The sequence below is a fragment of the Galeopterus variegatus genome, unplaced genomic scaffold (genome assembly GCF_000696425.1).
Source record: "Galeopterus variegatus unplaced genomic scaffold, G_variegatus-3.0.2 Scaffold4352, whole genome shotgun sequence".
Lineage (NCBI taxonomy): Eukaryota > Metazoa > Chordata > Mammalia > Dermoptera > Cynocephalidae > Galeopterus > Galeopterus variegatus.
In genome coordinates, this window is record NW_007730463.1 from 10,621 (window position 1) to 29,027 (window position 18,407).

Here is an 18,407-nt window from a genome sequence, read left to right on the forward strand (position 1 = left end):
ACAGCAGTGATTCCCAATCCTAAGAATATAAAGATCCCTTTAACATAAAGAAATTTGGGGACCCTTTGAATTAAATAAACTCTTATGTTAGCTAAAGAAGCATATAACAGTTTCTATGGATTCAGACGTGATTAAATACTTTTTCATTCATCACCATTAGCATGTAAAAAAAAGGGGGGGATTATGTATGGGGAAAATTGCTTGTTTTAAAACTGAGCAGGGTTAGCCCATGAGGTATCATGACCCTTGCAGCAGTATCTGTCACACCTCTTTACCTGTATATCAGAAGTCTGCTGCCTGAGGTTGGGAATCACAGTATTATGCCATAGAGTCTGCCCACTCAAGGTTCAAATACGCCCAGTGGTTAACACAGCCAAGTAGAGATAAATGCAAAGTCTTACAGATGTTTTTTAATGTTAAAATTTAGCCTTAAAACCCTATTCCGATTGAGATGGTTACACATAAATCAGTGTGTGTTAAAATTCATGAAACTGTCCGGCCCGGTGGCGCAGTGGATAAGTGCGCCTAAATCAAAAGGAAAAAGTCATATTTTATGGTATGACATTTCACTTTTAAAAAATTAAATTCTAAAAGGTTTTTGGTCACTGAAAGTTTTATTTGGATTCACAGTAGTTCCGGCTGCCTGCTCCCAAAGCTAACGCATAAATGGAAGTAATGTTCAAAGTCAGTGTTATCATGACTATCCTGTTGACTGACTGTCAGCCTACATCTGGAATCCTGTGCTCAGTTGTGAGAGTCATGTCTATATGAGGGCCTCTGGCGAACTAGAGAAACGCTAGAATTGTGAGAAATTTGGAAGGTGTTACATCAGCAGGTGAAGGATCTGGAGGAAAGAAGACCTCAACGCATTCTGAGGTTTTTGAATGATTGTGGTCAAGGGCAGCAACAGGAATAAGTCAGTTGGAAGAGAAGCATTTTATAAGGGAGAATGCAGTACAATTGGCTGTCCCACAATGAAAGGAAGTAAGAGGCTTCCAGTCCTCGAACAGGTCTCGATGTCTATTTGCCCTGGCATTGTCATGAAAATTCCTGGATAGGGAGCGGTAGATAAGGTGTCCTTCGAATCTTACTATTCCACCATAGGAGGATCTTCTTTTAAGCTTAAATCCTCTTTATGTGCTGCTTACCCTCTAGAGTCTAAGACTGATGATGATGATGTTCTTAAAGTCAAATAAACTTCCTAATTTTTGGATTTTGGAAGAGTTGATAAGAGACATGAAGTTTTGTTATTAAATTTCAGGAAGCCTCATAACGTGATGCAGTTCTCCACTTAAGACTGCCAGATGTCATTCCAAACAGTGGGTTTCATCATCCCTGTCCATGTGGTCGTGAAAACAGTGCAGTAGTGCATTTAAGATAGTTTTTATCATACGAATATCTTTTGAATGCCTCATTGTACATACACCACGTTGGGTGCTGTGGGAAATCAGAGGGGCTTTTTGTTTAATTTTTAAAAATAAGACATGGTTTCTGCACTCAAGCAACTTAAAGTAATTTAGAAGACATGTAACTGTCTGTAGGCAACTGTAACACAGGACAGTGAGGAACTGACTGTTAACTGGCAGCCTTAAGTTACTAAATAACCATGTTATGAAAAGCCAGTTCACAAGTTACATGCAGCATATTTACACCAGTCCCATTCCATGTTTTGAGGAGATGTTTCACGGTTCCACTTGGAGTCTTGAGAAGAAGACAACCGTACCCTAGTTTTATGGTTTAAATATTACCGTGATCTCTTTACTTGGTTTAGAATTAAATGACCACACTTTAGGGAAAAAAAATTTCATATTAAATGAAACTTAAATTTTTAAATGATTTTTTTCTATAAAAGCATTACATCCTTACACATAATTTGTTTTTGGTTCTTTTGGACATAATTTGGAAAATGAAAAAAGCAGTGAAAAAGATTCCCTCATCAATCCCCCTACCCCAGAACACTCATTGTTATTTAAAATTTAATGAATTTTATTCATATTTTTAACATGGACCTTGTTTCTTTTTTTTGCTGCTGTAATTATATTGAATATACAGGCTCCCCCCCCCCAATTTTTATTTACATTCTAACAGGTAGTCTACAATGTGTTTGGAAACTAGGATTCTAAGTGATAGTGTAATATTCTGTATAGTAGAGGCATCACAGTTTTTTCCCTCCTTTTTTTTTTTTTTTTTTTACCATCTTTAAATGGACATTTATATGTGCAGGATTTTTTGTTATTTAGCATTATTTTAATGGGATGATTTCTAGAAAGAGTTACCAAGTGAAGGGCAAGGAGCAGGCAGGGGGCTTGAGAAAACCAGATGGAATAGGAGTCAGCTGAGAGGAATTGTGAATGATCACTACAAAGACCAGACAGATGAGAGAACCAAGGTACTCTGGGTAGTGAGTTCAGCATGTTCAGGACTTGGTGTAGCATAAAATAGGAGATGGGAGAGGTATTCTGAGAAGGTAGGAAGGTAGGTGATGACCCCGTTTAAACAATAATCTGTATTGTATTTCACCATTAAGGTGCAGGTTTTAGGTTAGAACTATTTCTTTTAAAACACAAAAGACCTTGTCTATTCCTGTTGCTTTGGAAGCTTTTAAAAGTAAGGAATGGTGTCCAGCTCTAAGTTGGTCTTTCGTTGGTCTGTTGTTGAATTCTGTTAAACTTGGAGTTAGTATTTATCGGTAGAGAGTTTTTCTTTTCTTGTGTCTGGTAAACCAGGTTTTGATGCCATGGTTATATCTGCTTTGGAATCATTTATGGGAATTCTTTGTTGCATAAATATTTGGAAGAAATCATCTGCAGTTCTTCTGCTTTTGTAATTAAAACTTGTCTCTTAAATATATTTCCTTCCTTAGACTTCTCTGAATCTCAAATTGCCACTTAATATGATATCAAGAAATAATTTGGAAGCGTCTACTTGTAAAATGACGGAGATGTTTAGTTTTGAGAAAAATGAAAGTAAGCTTCTGGCACATGATTCTTTAAGAAGTCTTGGAGCGCATCCTAACCATCCTAATTTCAGGTTGAAAAGCCCAGAGAATGGAAATAAGAAGAAAAATTTTTTGCTTTGTGAGCAAACCAAACAGTATTTGGCTAGTCAGGAAGACAGTTCAAATCCTAATGGCATCAATGGAGAAGTGGTTGGATCCAGAGGAGAAAGTAAGATATTGCCAACAGGTAAGTGAAAGCTACAGGCTTACTACTTGGTTTCTGTGACTTATCACAAATATATGTAACTACACACCAGTGTGCTATTAACAAAACAGCCATATGATTACTTCACAATATTTGCATTTAATTATCAGTTTAGAAGGAAAGACTGCATACCAAATAGCTACCTTCGGCTTGGTTAATCACAGAAAGGATTCTTGGGGAGAGAATATCTGCAGACAAGCGCTTTTTTCCCACAATTCAAGAACTGTATACTAGGAATATAGAAAGGAAACACTCTTGCATTTTTTTACTGGATGTTTTAAAGATTGGCCATGTTTTTAAAATACCATGAGAATTTTATTCATATAATAGCTCTCAAAGATGCATCTAAGGTATTAACCGGTTTCATGTGATTTGTTTTATCATTCCTTTAATCCCAGTTCTAGGGCCTGGTGGAATTTATCCTCTTTGAATGTATATGAGATGTGATCTTTTAACACTATGGTGATGTAATTCTCAGAATGTAGCCCTTGGGCCTCTGGAGTTTCCCCAAGAGGTCAAAACTATTTTCCTAGTAACATTAAAACATTATTTTCCTTTTTTGCTGTGCTGGCTTTGCACTGATGTTGCAGAGGCAAGGATGAGTGAACTGCTTATGCCTTATTAGCTCAACTTAAGGCAGGGGCACTAACCTGGGTTGTTGGTCACCGAGGTTTTCATTGTCATGCTCTTGCAGTTAAACAAAAACCAGAAATACCAATTTCACTTAAAAATGTCTTTGATGGAGCAGTAAAAATTAATTTTATTAAATCTTGACCTTTGTGTACAGGTATTTTTAGTATTTTGTGTAATGAAATGGGATTTACTCCTAACTTCTGTTGCATACTGAAGTTTGAAAAAGCAGGTGCGGGATAGTTTTGAGTTGTGAGCTGAATGGAAATTTTTTTCGTGGAGCATCCTTTTTACTTGAAGAAAATGACAAACTATGGTTATTCAGACTTAGATATTTGGCAAATATTTTCTCAAAAATTAGCAACCTGAGCCTGTCACTTCAAGGAAAACTACTGATAGTATTTTGTTGCTAATGTTAAAATGTGAGCTTTCAAGCAAATTAGGATTTCGGGAAACTTGTGTCTGCTACTATAAGCTTAAGAGCTTCACAGTACTTAAAGACTTTTCTGGTGAGATGCATGGTGGTATGGACACATGAATTTTCAGTATGGTGTAATGAAATGTATCACCTTTTGGCAACCCTGCATAACTCAATGAACCAGTGTTTTCCAAATGACCAACGCATGATGTTGCATAGTTATCCATGGGTAAAAATCCATTCAAAGTGCAGGATACATCAACGGATGCTAATATAACTATATGAAAAGTTCATTGCTGTGGTTTGAGAGTCCACACTGTAACTAACCCTTAAACTACCACTTGACTTCTGGTGTGATATTAAAGGAAAATATCCACAGTTATCTGAGAAGGCCATTAAATACTCCTCCTTTTTGCAGTTACCTATCTGTCCGAGGCGAAATTTTCTTCAGATACTTCAATCAAAGCAACATGTCACAACAGATTGAATGCAAAAGCATATATGTGAATTAAACTGTCTTCTGTTAAGCCAAACATTAAAGAGATGTGAGAAGATTAAAATCTTCTATTTTTTTCTTTTTGAAAAATATAGTTTTTTTAAAAAAATTATTTGAACATGTAAATACATTTATTTGTAAATAAATAGTTTTAAATTTACTTTTAACCTTAACTATAGTAAATATTGATGGACATAAGCCATGTAACCAAAAGTGCTTTAGGGCCCTCAATAATTTTTAAGAGAGTAAAGGGGTTCTGAGTCCAAAAGTTTGAGAACAACTGCCTTGGTGGATGGAAGAAAGTTTACAATGAGAGGAGCAATAGTCAAAGAAATTTCAGACAAGTTCTTATTTTCCATTAGGAAAAGTAGGATGTTGCTTATTTATTGTATAGCTATAAGGCTATTATGTGATGTAGCCCTATTATTTGAACATCACCTAATCATGCTATTTTACATTATCAGAAATAAAAAGTAATATCTGACTTTTATTAGGGATTATGTTTTTTTTTCTCCCCAGGAAACTCAGTGTCTGCATTAAATGTTGGCAATAATTCACCACCCCAAAAAGTAAATACTGTAAGTTTTTTTTTTTTTTTTTTTTCAATTTTGTGTTTTTGTTTGGGTAAAAGATGCTAAATGTATTTTTGTATTGCGGTAATAAAGAAGTATTCAGTTTGTAGGTATCATTCAAAGTTAAACTTCTCTCTTTCTTCAACCTAATACCTTTAAAAAAAGCAAAAACCTTTTTAGGTGATTGTAGATGCACATGAAGTTGCAAGAAATAATAGAGGTCCTGTGTAGCCTTTACCTTGATTCCCTCAATGATAACATGCTCCATAACTATAGTACAATATCACTACTGAGATATTGACGTTGACACAATCAAGATACAGAACATTTCCATATATATGAGAGTCCCTTATTTGCCTTTTTATGGCCACATCCATCTGTCTTCTGCCCCACTCCCTCCTTAATCCCTGGCAGCTACTAATATCTATATTTCCACAGTTTTTTCATTTGGAGAATATTATATAAATTGAATCAGACAGTATGTAACCTTTTGGGATTGGCTTTTTTCATTTCACATAATTCTCTGGAGATTAGGTTGTTGTGTGTATCAGTAGTTTGATCCTTTTTATTGCTGAGTAGTTTTCTGTGGTGTGGATAGCTTGTTTAACCACTCACCCTTTGAAGGACATGTGGGTTGTTTCTGGTTTTGGGCTGTTAAAACTAAAACTACTATGTTCCTTCATGTACAGGGTTTTATGTGAACATAAGTTTTTATTACTATAGGATAAATGCCCAGGGGCACAGTTTCCAGGTAGTTGTATATTTTCTCACCCTTTGAAGGACATGTGGGTTGTTTCTGGTTTTGGGCTGTTAAAACTAAAACTACTATATTCCTTCATGTACAGGGTTTTATGTGAACATAAGTTTTTATTACTATAGGATAAATGCCCAGGGGCACAGTTTCCAGGTAGTTGTATATTTTGTTTCTTAAGAAACTGCCTGGGCCGGCCCGGTGGCGCATTGCTACAGTGCGCCGCTTGGGAAGCGCGGCAGCACTCCCGCCGAGGGTTCGGATCCCACATACAGACCGGTTCCCGCTCACTGGCTGAGCGAGGTGCGGGTGCAACACCGAGGGTTGTGATCCCGTTGCCGGTCCCGGTCCGGTACGGGCGCGACACTGAGGGTTGCGATCCGTTGCCGGTCACGAAAAAAGACAAAAAGGAAAAAAAAAAAAAAAGAAACTGCCAAACTGTTTTCCAGAGTGACTGTATCATTTTATACTCTGACTAAGAACATATGAGTGATCCAGTTTCTCTGCATCCTCGGCAGCATTTGGTGTTGTCAGTGCTTTTATTTTACCCATTCTCTTAGATGTGTAGTAATATCTCATTGTGATTTTAATTTGAACATCCCTAATGGCTAATGGTGTTAAGTATTTTTTTCATGTGCTTATTTGCCATCTGTATATTCTCTTTAGTGAAAAGTTTCTTGTTTTTTTATCTATTTTCTAATTGGATTTTTTTTTTACTATTGAGTCTTGAAACTTCTTTAGATATTTCAGTTACAAATCCTTTGTTGAGTATATGATTTGCAAGTATTTTCTCCTAGTCTGTGGCTTGCTTTTTCATCTTCTTAGTAGGGTCTTTAGCAGAGAAAAAGTTTTTAATTTTAATGAAATCCAGTTGATCAGTGTTTCCTTTTATGGATTATGCTTTCAGTGTCAAATCTAAGAACTCTGCTACTCTAGACCCTGAAAATGTTCTTGCCCCCCCCAAATTTTTACAATTATAAACATTTTATATTTAAGTTTTGATCCATTTTGAGTTAATATTAAGTTAATAAACTAGATCGAGGTTTGTTTATTTACTGTGAATCTTCAGTTGCTCCAGTGCCGTTTGTTGAAAATGCAGTCTTTTTTTTTTTTTTTTTTTCCTTTTTGTCTTTTTTCGTGACCGGCAACGGATCGCAACCCTCAGTGTCGCACCCGTACCGGACCGGGACCGGCCACGGGATCGCAACCCTCGGTGCTGCTCCCGCCCCTCGCTCAGCCAGTGAGCGGCCGGTCTGTATGCGGGATCTGAACCCTCGGCGGGAGCGCCACCACGCTTCCCAAGCGGCGCACTGTAGCAGTGTGCCACCGGGCCGGCCCTGAAAATGCAGTCTTAATTCTACTGAATTGCTTTTGCACTTTTGTCAAAAATCAGTTGGGCATATTTGTGTAAGTCTATTCTGGGTTCTCTGTTGTTTTCTATTGACCAATGTGTCTACTCCACCAATACCACACAGTCTTGATTACTGGAGCTATGTAAAAAGTATTAAAATTGGGTAGAGTGATCCCTCCCACTTTATTTTTCCTTTTCAAAGTTGTTTTAGCTATTCCAGGTCCTCTTCTACTGTCTTCCAATATACAGTCTAGAATATTATTTAGTTTCCAAGTGTTTCGAGATTATCTGTTATCTTCTACTGATTGCTAGTTTGAGTCTGTTGTGGTCAGAGAACACCCTCTGTGTGGTTTTAGTTCTTTTAAATTTGTTGAGGTTTTTTGCCATAAGGTTCAGGATTTGGTCCTAGTATATGTTCTGTTGGCACTTGGAAAGGATGTGCATTCTTCTGTTGTTATGTAAAATGGTCTATAAATATCTGCTAGACCCTGTCGGTTGATGGTGATGTTTAGTTCTGCTGTATTCTTATTGATTGTGTTAGTCAGTTTTCTGTTGCTTATAACAGAATACCTGAAACTGGGTAATGTATAAAGAAAAGAGGTTTACTTATTACAGTTTTGGAGGCTTGGAAGTCTGCGGTCCGGGGGGGCACACCTTGTGAGGCCTTCTTCTTGGTGGGAACTCTCTGCAGAGCCCCCAGGCAACGCAGGTTATCATGTGTGAGAATGACAAGAGTGTATTTTACATATCACTTGCTCTCCTTATAAAGCCACCAGTCACTCCCTGATAACCCATTTTGATTTGTCTGTAGGGCCTTCTTCTTGGTGGGAACTCTCTGCAGAGCCCCCAGGCAACGCAGGTTATCATGTGTGACAATGACAAGAGTGTATTTTACATATCACTTGCTCTCCTTATAAAGCCACCAGTCACTCCCTGATAACCCATTTTGATTTGTCTATAGTGGAGACATCTCTCTAGTTTTTTTTTTTTTTTTCCTTTTTGTCTTTTTTTGTGTCCGGCAACGGATCGCAACCCTCAGTGGTGTCGCACCCGTACCGGACCGGGACCGGCAACGGGATCGCAACCCTCGGTGTTGCACCCACACCTCGCTCCGCCAGTGAGCGGGAACCGGTCTGTATGTGGGATACGAACCCTCGGCGGGAGCACTGCCGCACTCCCAAGCGGCGCACTGTAGCAGTGCGCCACCGGGCCAGCCCTGTCTATAGTGTTTTTGAGTGCATATCTCTCTATAGCTTTTCCAGTGGTTTCTGTAGCTACTAAATTATATATGCACAACTTATCACAGTCTGCTGGCATCATCATTTACCAACTTGAATATGGTTTAGACACACCTTACCTCCCTTTACCCTCAACTGTTTATGTTTTAAGTGTTTCATCTACATAGATTTTCAGCTCTGCCTTAAATCTTTCATCTGCATAGATATTTAGCCCTGCCTTCTTTCTCCTCCTCTTCTGGGACTCTGAAGGCATGAATGTTAGATCTTTTGTTATGATCCCACAGGTCCCTGAAGCTCTATTCATTTCTTCAGTCTATTTCTCTGTGTTCAGATTACATTTTTGCTCTGTATTCAAGTTCACTGGTTCTTTCCTCTGTCTTCATTGTGCTTTTGAACCTACCATTGTGCTTTTTATTTTGGTTATTAGATTTTCAGTTCTAAAATTTCCATTTAATTCTTAAATGTTCTATTTCTTTATTGAGATTCTCTGTTTATTTCCTTCAAGCATGTTCATAATTGCTTGTTAGATCATCAGTGGCTGCTTTAAAATCTTTGTATTTGTAAATAAATTAACATCTCTGCTGTGTTGATGTTAGCATCTTTTGATTTTTTTTCATTCAGTTGTGATCTTCCTGGTTCTTGGTATGACAAGTTATTTTCTATTGTGACTAGAACATCTTCGGTATTTTGCTGTAATCTTATGTTGTAATAGTCTGTATCTTATTTAAACTTTTCTGTTTTAGCTGGCTTCCTCTGACACTGCTCCTTCAGGGGAACGGGGTGCCACCTTCTTAGTGCCAGGTAGAGTGTATGTCCAGGTTCCCACTCAACATCTGTTGATACCCAGCTGGGGAGCTCTTCCTTCTGTTGGGCAATGGTGGGAGTTCCAGCTTTCTACTAGGCCTCCCTAGCTGGGAGCAGTGGGTGCCTTGTTACTGCCTCCTACTGGATCTTTACTGACATGGGGTGAGGAGAGGGTAGCTTGGACTTAGGGTGTGTTGGGAGGGACTCGTTACTGTCGAATGGTGATGAAAAATGCAGACTCTCCACTAGGACTTCTCTGACATCATCCCAAAGAGGGCAGGGAGCACCTTGTTATTGCAGGTGGTAGCTCAGGGTTTCCATGCAGTCTCTGCAGAGAGGTGTGTCATCATCCCCTCACCCCAGGAATGAGGTGCTGGCTCCCTATTCTGTTGGCCTCCTATGATACCACCTGGTGAGGAGGTTGTGACAGCCCAGTGAGGATGGAAGTCCAGGCTCCCCTCTCTGCCTTTGCAGGTGGGAGTGGTATCTGTAGTTTTTTTGTCTGGTATTCGTCTGGAGCAAGCAGAGCAGTTTCAGATAAAAGTTTTCTGTCTTGCTGGCCTGTCTCTTTCCCGGTTCTTCAGCTAGACCGGGCAGGTTTTTTATTGGGACTTCTATTGTGAGTTCCTTTTAGTGTTTCTGGGTTGCTGGCTTCTCCAGCACCCACTATGGGATAGATGAGGCAAAAAGAAAACCCAGAGAACTTGCCACCATGTCCTTCTTTGCTCTGAGCTTCCTAGCTGGTCTGCCACCTTCTCCCCCCACCCTTTCAGAGTTCTGTTATGTTTGATTTATATGTTAAGTGCAGGATTTTTACTCGTAATTAATGGGAGAAATAGGGAAAAGTACATCTACTCCATCTTACCAGAAGAGGAAGTCCCAAGTCTAACATTTAAAGAAAAAGTTCTAATATTGCTATTCTCCATTCTTAATAGAAATTCAGCAATAATGGGCCTCCTGCAAAGTCAAAAAAATTACACAAGCTGGTTGAGAATTCCTTGTCCATAAATAATCCAGCGCTCTTCGACTCTTTAGGACCCCCTCCTCTGTCAACAACTTGCCATCACTGTGGCCTGTTTGGTAAGCATATTGCTCTCAGGGGTCTAAGTTATTCCTCTATACATTTGAGACAATTTTTTATTATGGCAAATTTTAAACATATGAAGTGTAAACAGAATAGCATATACAAGTATGTGCCATATACCCATTGCTCAGCTTCAGCAGCTGTCAGCATCCTGCATTCTTCCTCCACACCTCTCTACTCTTCCTGCTTCCTCACTCAATAGGATTGTTATGATTGCTCCTTTCTTAACATGTATTCTAGGCTCTATTTTAGGAAAATGTCTTAATCTTGACAACAAATAGCTGGAATAAAACACTGGTGATGTTGCGGGTTGTGTTCTGTAGGATCGCACAGGTGTTCTCAGTGCAAGCAAGCATACTACTGCTCCACAGCATGTCAGAGAAGAGACTGGGCAGCACACAGCATCGTCTGCAAACCTGTGCAGCAGAAGTAAGTATTCACGATTTTTCCATTTGTTAGAGAACATTTAAAAAGTGTCTTCTGATGGCATAAGGATCCAATCACAAACGCAAGAAGTTGTTACTTTTTACTTATTTTTTAGGTATAATGGTTCAAATCTGAAGCAAGTAACTCTACAAACTTAGTTTTCATGAATGTGATCTTACTAGATAGTACATACTAAGATTTAGAACCTTAATGAGTGAGGGGGTTGTTTTTTTTCTTTTTTTTTTTTAATGATTAGAGCTTTCGAATGTCTTACTCTTAATGATGTATGCTTTCCTGAATTTTAATAGGTTGAAACTCTAATGCCTGTTGAGTTGTGATTTTAAAATACATAAATCTTACTTGCATGGCATTTACCAGTTTACAAAACACTTTTACTTATAACCTTATTTGATCTTCCAAACTCTGTATAAATAATGTAGAGATTATCTCCACTTTACAGAAGAAAACTGAGGCTTGGAGTTTGTGACTGTCTCCCTTTCATTAGGTGGCTTTGGGAAGCAGCAGCTTGTGCACACACAGGGTGGACCAGCATTGGGTTGTTTTAGCTTATTACTACTGTGATTCCCTCTGGAAGCAGTTTTGCTCTTTCCGGATTTTGTTCACTGAGAATTTAACATAACTGTGTTTTATGGCCCCTACCCTTAATTGCCTCTGTAGTATAAGTATTATAATCAGTTGCTTTATTTCAGTTTCCACAAACCTGAAGACAATAAATCACCTTTTGAAACAAAGAAAACAGAATTGAAAAACGAGGTAGGGTATACTTATTCTTTGTCTTTAAATTGTGAATGACTCCCCTTTATTGAATTGAGAGGACTTATGCTAAATAAAATATTTTGCACTTATTTTTACATTTCTCAGTGTTTGAGTTTCCACAAACCTGAAGACAATAAATCACCTTTTGAAACAAAGAAAACAGAATTGAAAAATGAGGTAGGGTATACTTATTCTTTGTCTTTAAATTGTGAATGACTCCCCTTTAATGAATTGAGAGGACTTATGCTAAATAAAATATTTTGCACTTATTTTTACATTTCTCAGTGTTTATTTAAAAAAATTTCCTCCCGAATAAATCTCTATACTGTAGTAATGGGATTTGGTGACTGTTGTGCATCTTTGAGACTTGTTTATCTCCAGTCTTTTCCAAAAAGGACTGGAGATGGCTGTGTCTCAGTGAAATCATTTAGACTATTTGGACAGTGCATTCTGTGTAGCCCCTGCATGCATAGGCTCTCTAGTCTTGTGCACTGTACTCTAATAGGGCCTCATTGTCTATCTAAGGAGCATTTATCCTGTTGATAGCTCTTTTCCATTTAGATAACTATACAGAATTATAACTATAACATACATTTAGATGTTTTTCATAATTTGAAAAACATCTATTGTATCTACCTCATATTTATAATTTTTAGCTTTCTCTAGCTGCTCCTAGCCTCTACTTGAAAAAAAAAAAGGAATTCCTCAAATATTTATTATTACAAAAACATTTACAAGTGCAAGTTTAAAAGACCATCTTCCATCCCCCAACTTTTTTTTTTTTTTTTTAAATAAACTCAACATTATCTTCAGCATCATGGCCTCATTCTGGGGTGATCCCCAGTGCTGTGTACAATGCTTGGGGACAGTGGGTTTCAGTGACTCTTGGAGGCCTTCGCTATTGCTGTGCTCTTTTTTTCAAGCCTAAGAGTCAGGCTGTTGTGGCTGCAAATTCCAGCAAATAGTAGCCACAGTATCACTGAAACATGTGCTTATAAGTAACTCACTTAGGTGTTTTTTCTTACTAGAGTGATTATCCATTTGGAGTTATTAAAGAAGTAGCCATTTGTGCTGAGAAAATAATGTTTTCTGATTTGAGAAGTCTACAAGTCATGAAAGCCATGGAAATAAAGGTATTTGTTTAATCTCCATAGAGATCCAAAGAACTATAGATTTTTTTTCCTTCATTGTCTGTTAATTTGAGTTCAGAAGGTAGCTATAAAATATATCTGATTAAATGAATAAAGATTACAAAAACTATCTACAACACTTTTTGTATCTTAGTTATAAAGCTTTGAGAAATTCACATTTGTCTGTGTTCCCAGTGAATTATTACATCTTATCTATCTTTTAAAGGGTACGGTTACTGAATTCAAACACCCAAGTGACTTTTACGTGCAGTTATATTCTTCAGAAGTTTTAGAATACATGAGCCAACTTTCTGCAAGCTTAAAAGAAACATATGCAAATATGGTGCATGAAGAAGATTATATTCCTGTTAAGGGGGAAGTTTGTGTTGCCAAGTACACTGTTGATCAGGTAACTCCTCATGAAATGAATTATTTAATAAAATGTTTTAACTTACTTTGGTTGTATCAGCTCGTCAGTACCAGAGCTTTTAATGATGCATCAGATGACGTAGGGCCAGACCTCGATCGTGCTCTAGTTTCTCTTCCTCAGTATTCTGTGCTTTGTCTAATTTACTTCCTCCCTGTCCCAACCCTCTCCACCTCTGTGTATTGTTCCTCAATTGCTGGTTACAGACTGATGGCTAGTCTTAGAGCTTGTGTTTATTTGTGTAGCTGAGGCACTAATGTGTAGTAGAGTCTACAGGGCTAGAATAGCTTTGGAATAGTTGTGCATGGTAAGATGTCCTGATTAGACAAGTTAGGGATTTCTTAGCAAGATTCTTATGAAATTAAGTTGACTTTTTAATTGTGTGCTTCATAACAGTAACGTTTCTTTTGCATGTTCTATAGATTGGTTGAGGGTTTTTTAACCTGAAATGGTGAAATGCTGTTTCGAAGTAAAGTACCATTATATTTTACTTTCAGACCTGGAACAGAGTAATAATACAAGACATTGATGTGTTGCAGAAGAAGGCACAAGTCTTATATATTGATTATGGAAATGAAGAAATAGTTCCAGTAAATAGAATTCACCCACTAAATAGAAAAATTGACTTGTTTCCTCCTTGTGTGAGTCTCTTACTTTCTGAATTTGTAATAGTGTTCCAAAGGAGCTGTTTTTAATATTTTGAATGGCTGTGTTTGCCTATGCTATTCTGTCATGTTATCGTACCTATTGCAGTATATCTTTTCCTGTGTTTATGAACACTCATTGGCTAACTTGGCACCATTTTTATTATGCCTTATATAATTAAGCACTGCCTCAGATGAGAAACTAACATTTTTAGGTGCATTNGTACAATGCTTGGGGACAGTGGGTTTCAGTGACTCTTGGAGGCCTTCGCTATTGCTGTGCTCTTTTTTTCAAGCCTAAGAGTCAGGCTGTTGTGGCTGCAAATTCCAGCAAATAGTAGCCACAGTATCACTGAAACATGTGCTTATAAGTAACTCACTTAGGTGTTTTTTCTTACTAGAGTGATTATCCATTTGGAGTTATTAAAGAAGTAGCCATTTGTGCTGAGAAAATAATGTTTTCTGATTTGAGAAGTCTACAAGTCATGAAAGCCATGGAAATAAAGGTATTTGTTTAATCTCCATAGAGATCCAAAGAACTATAGATTTTTTTTCCTTCATTGTCTGTTAATTTGAGTTCAGAAGGTAGCTATAAAATATATCTGATTAAATGAATAAAGATTACAAAAACTATCTACAACACTTTTTGTATCTTAGTTATAAAGCTTTGAGAAATTCACATTTGTCTGTGTTCCCAGTGAATTATTACATCTTATCTATCTTTTAAAGGGTACGGTTACTGAATTCAAACACCCAAGTGACTTTTACGTGCAGTTATATTCTTCAGAAGTTTTAGAATACATGAGCCAACTTTCTGCAAGCTTAAAAGAAACATATGCAAATATGGTGCATGAAGAAGATTATATTCCTGTTAAGGGGGAAGTTTGTGTTGCCAAGTACACTGTTGATCAGGTAACTCCTCATGAAATGAATTATTTAATAAAATGTTTTAACTTACTTTGGTTGTATCAGCTCGTCAGTACCAGAGCTTTTAATGATGCATCAGATGACGTAGGGCCAGACCTCGATCGTGCTCTAGTTTCTCTTCCTCAGTATTCTGTGCTTTGTCTAATTTACTTCCTCCCTGTCCCAACCCTCTCCACCTCTGTGTATTGTTCCTCAATTGCTGGTTACAGACTGATGGCTAGTCTTAGAGCTTGTGTTTATTTGTGTAGCTGAGGCACTAATGTGTAGTAGAGTCTACAGGGCTAGAATAGCTTTGGAATAGTTGTGCATGGTAAGATGTCCTGATTAGACAAGTTAGGGATTTCTTAGCAAGATTCTTATGAAATTAAGTTGACTTTTTAATTGTGTGCTTCATAACAGTAACGTTTCTTTTGCATGTTCTATAGATTGGTTGAGGGTTTTTTAACCTGAAATGGTGAAATGCTGTTTCGAAGTAAAGTACCATTATATTTTACTTTCAGACCTGGAACAGAGTAATAATACAAGACATTGATGTGTTGCAGAAGAAGGCACAAGTCTTATATATTGATTATGGAAATGAAGAAATAGTTCCAGTAAATAGAATTCACCCACTAAATAGAAAAATTGACTTGTTTCCTCCTTGTGTGAGTCTCTTACTTTCTGAATTTGTAATAGTGTTCCAAAGGAGCTGTTTTTAATATTTTGAATGGCAGTGTTTGCCTATGCTATTCTGTCATGTTATCGTACCTATTGTTCTCTTACTTTCTGAATTTGTAATAGTGTTCCAAAGGAGCTGTTTTTAATATTTTGAATGGCTGTGTTTGCCTATGCTATTCTGTCATGTTATCGTACCTATTGCAGTATATCTTTTCCTGTGTTTATGAACACTCATTGGCTAACTTGGCACCATTTTTATTATGCCTTATATAATTAAGCACTGCCTCAGATGAGAAACTAACATTTTTAGGTGCATTTTATCAATTTGCTCTCTAAAAACATCATTTCTTTACTTATTACATTTGGAAGTGGCCTGAATCTATATTTAATTGAGGGATAATTATTATCCTTTCATGAATTATTTCTCAAGCTTTGAGTACCAAAAGTAAGCACCGTTTGGTTAGCTCAGTTGGTTAGAGCACAGCCTTGTAACACCAAGATCAAGGGTTCAGAGCCCCATACCAGCCAGCTGCCAAAAAAAAAAAAAAAAAAGTAAGTATTATGAACAGAGTACCAAGAGACAAATAATAATTTTACCCAAAGTTGTTTATCTGGTTAGTACTCTTGAAAATTTTTGATACGTTTTTAGCGTAAAATACATTGTAAAAAATTTTTTTCAAATAATTAGAAAAAGTTATTTTTAAGCACTGATTTTTTTAAGTAACTTGCACAAAATCTTTCAGGCCATAAAGTGCTTTGTGGCTAATGTTATCCCAGCAGAAGGGAATTGGAGCAATGATTGTATCAAAACCATTAAATCACTGTTAATGCAGCAGTACTGCTCTGTAAAGATTGTCAGCATCTTAAAAGAGGAAGTGGTTACCTTTGCTGTAGATGTTATGCTGCCAAGTTCAGGTAAGAGCCGAGTTTATTTTTTTTCTTTTTCTTTTTCTTTTTAAATCTAGCACTTAATGCTATTTTGTCTACATTTGATACTTGGAGAAGAAATAGAATCATGAAGTAAGGCCAAGTAAACTCTTCTCTGGAGTCATACAGATTGTGACTGAAAACATGGCCTTTACCCTGTTCTTGCCATTGGCAGTTTATCAAAGATGTGGCAAAATTTATAGAATTAGGTTACTTTTAAAAGACTAGATTCAGACTTAGTATGAGGATAAGTATATTGTACTTTTAATATAGCCATCATAATATCTACTTCTGATTTTTACTCCTTTATTGAGAGAAATACTTGAATTTCTCTATAAATTCATTCATCTTATCAAAGCTTTTCCTTTGAGCAACCTTCACAGAACTGTATTTTGTTAGTACATAGTGTTTAAGTTGTGGAAACATTTTGGAATCCTGTTCTTCCATTCTGATTTCATATCTCTTTGAAAAGTGACTTGTTATAGTGTGTGTATAATTGCCTATCAGTTTCTAAGGTGTTACCTTTCTCTGGCTTCACGGGTGACTTGGTAGAAAATGCATTCTGCTGTGAAATTAGGTATAAAATCTATTTCTTTGCTATATATGTTTGATGTTATGATCTCAGCTTTTTGATATTATTTCAGGGAACATGGAGTTCACGTGAGTGCTGACTAACCCTTGTTTCAGCCGTACAGTCAGTCTGAGAAAAAGAAGTCTTTCGTAAAGTTATTTCTTCCCATAAATGGTGGTCATCCTAAGCATGCTTGTGAAGTGGTAACTGAATTGTTCGTGTAATTCAGAATTTTGAAGTGAAAGCTTTTCATTAAATTTTCTGTCAAGTGACTGTGGGAATTTTGCCTCAATTTTTAAAGCCAGGCATTCCTAAACTATTTTGCCCATTGAAATTGAACTGGTAAAACTCATGCCAGCATATTAGTGACTATAATCTCTCCGTCATGTGACTGACTTATTTGCTTGTTATTTATGCTTTTCCTGTAATGCATTGTATAGTGTCTCAATGGAGGTATATTTTTTTAATTACTTTTTAGGAAAATTCCTAGACTGTGTACTTGTAGAAATGGGGTATGGCTTGAAACTCATAGGACAAAATTCTAAGCAAAATGCAGATCAAAGTAAGTATACATATTAATATTGAACAGTGTAGGAACTGAAGTTAGTGAAGATTATTTTCTCTAGTAAACAAAAATAGGCACAACTATAGCACTGTTGAGACTTAATGGTAATGATAACCATTTTATGAACTTTATATAAGAAAGATGATATTTTTAATTTAGTAATATGGTATTTCTGATCTCAGTCTTCCCTGCCTGTTTTCCTTCTCTGTTTTCCAGATTAATCCTTGACATGATAATTACCAGGGATTATAAAGTATGAAATATTATGACACTTTAGGTTGAGGGCTTTAGTTCACATTTCTTTAGTTTAATTTGTATTTCTTTGTTACCTGTGTTTTCCGCCAGTAATAAATAGGGCTCTAAAATTCTGTTCTAGTAGGATGGTGTTTATTCTTAAGTATTTTACTTCTTCTTTACTTATGCGAGTGGTTTTTCATTTAGTTTAACAAGAGAGCCAAGAAATTTTGCTATCGGTATTTTATTTTCTCACTGACTTGTATGTGTTGTTTTTATTGTCTGTTTTCTCCTTTAGTTTGCTCCCATAGTATTTACTTTGGGTGTAAAGGTAATTCATTGTCTCTGCCTCACTCATCCAAAGGTGATGGCCAGATTAATGGTGCCACAAGTGGACTCATCCTCTCACACCAATGAACTTGATTCATCCTAAGTCTACCCCTCCCTGACTTCTCACCCCTTGTCCTGTCTGATTGGTTGCCAAGTCTCTCTTGATTCTTCTTCCCAAATAGCCTTGTATATATTTTTTTTCCTCTTTCTTTCTTGGTCATTTCCTTAGTTCAGGAATCGTCATT

At 36.9% G+C, this 18,407-nt stretch overlaps 1 protein-coding gene across 1 annotated transcript in view; it reads left to right on the forward strand.

The window, feature by feature from the left end:
* The window catches only part of TDRD1 (tudor domain containing 1), a 50,140-nt gene that overhangs the window by 2,581 nt on the left and 29,152 nt on the right, over positions 1 to 18,407 (forward strand). Inside the window, exons 2-11 of the mRNA XM_008587366.1 lie at positions 2,864 to 3,185; positions 5,267 to 5,325; positions 10,399 to 10,543; positions 10,871 to 10,976; positions 11,684 to 11,747; positions 12,779 to 12,883; positions 13,107 to 13,289; positions 13,805 to 13,948; positions 16,279 to 16,450; positions 17,512 to 17,595. Of these exons, the coding sequence (XP_008585588.1) occupies positions 2,894 to 3,185; positions 5,267 to 5,325; positions 10,399 to 10,543; positions 10,871 to 10,976; positions 11,684 to 11,747; positions 12,779 to 12,883; positions 13,107 to 13,289; positions 13,805 to 13,948; positions 16,279 to 16,450; positions 17,512 to 17,595 (1,354 nt within the window). The 5' untranslated portion in view covers positions 2,864 to 2,893. The remainder of the gene's footprint in view (positions 1 to 2,863; positions 3,186 to 5,266; positions 5,326 to 10,398; positions 10,544 to 10,870; positions 10,977 to 11,683; positions 11,748 to 12,778; positions 12,884 to 13,106; positions 13,290 to 13,804; positions 13,949 to 16,278; positions 16,451 to 17,511; positions 17,596 to 18,407) is intronic.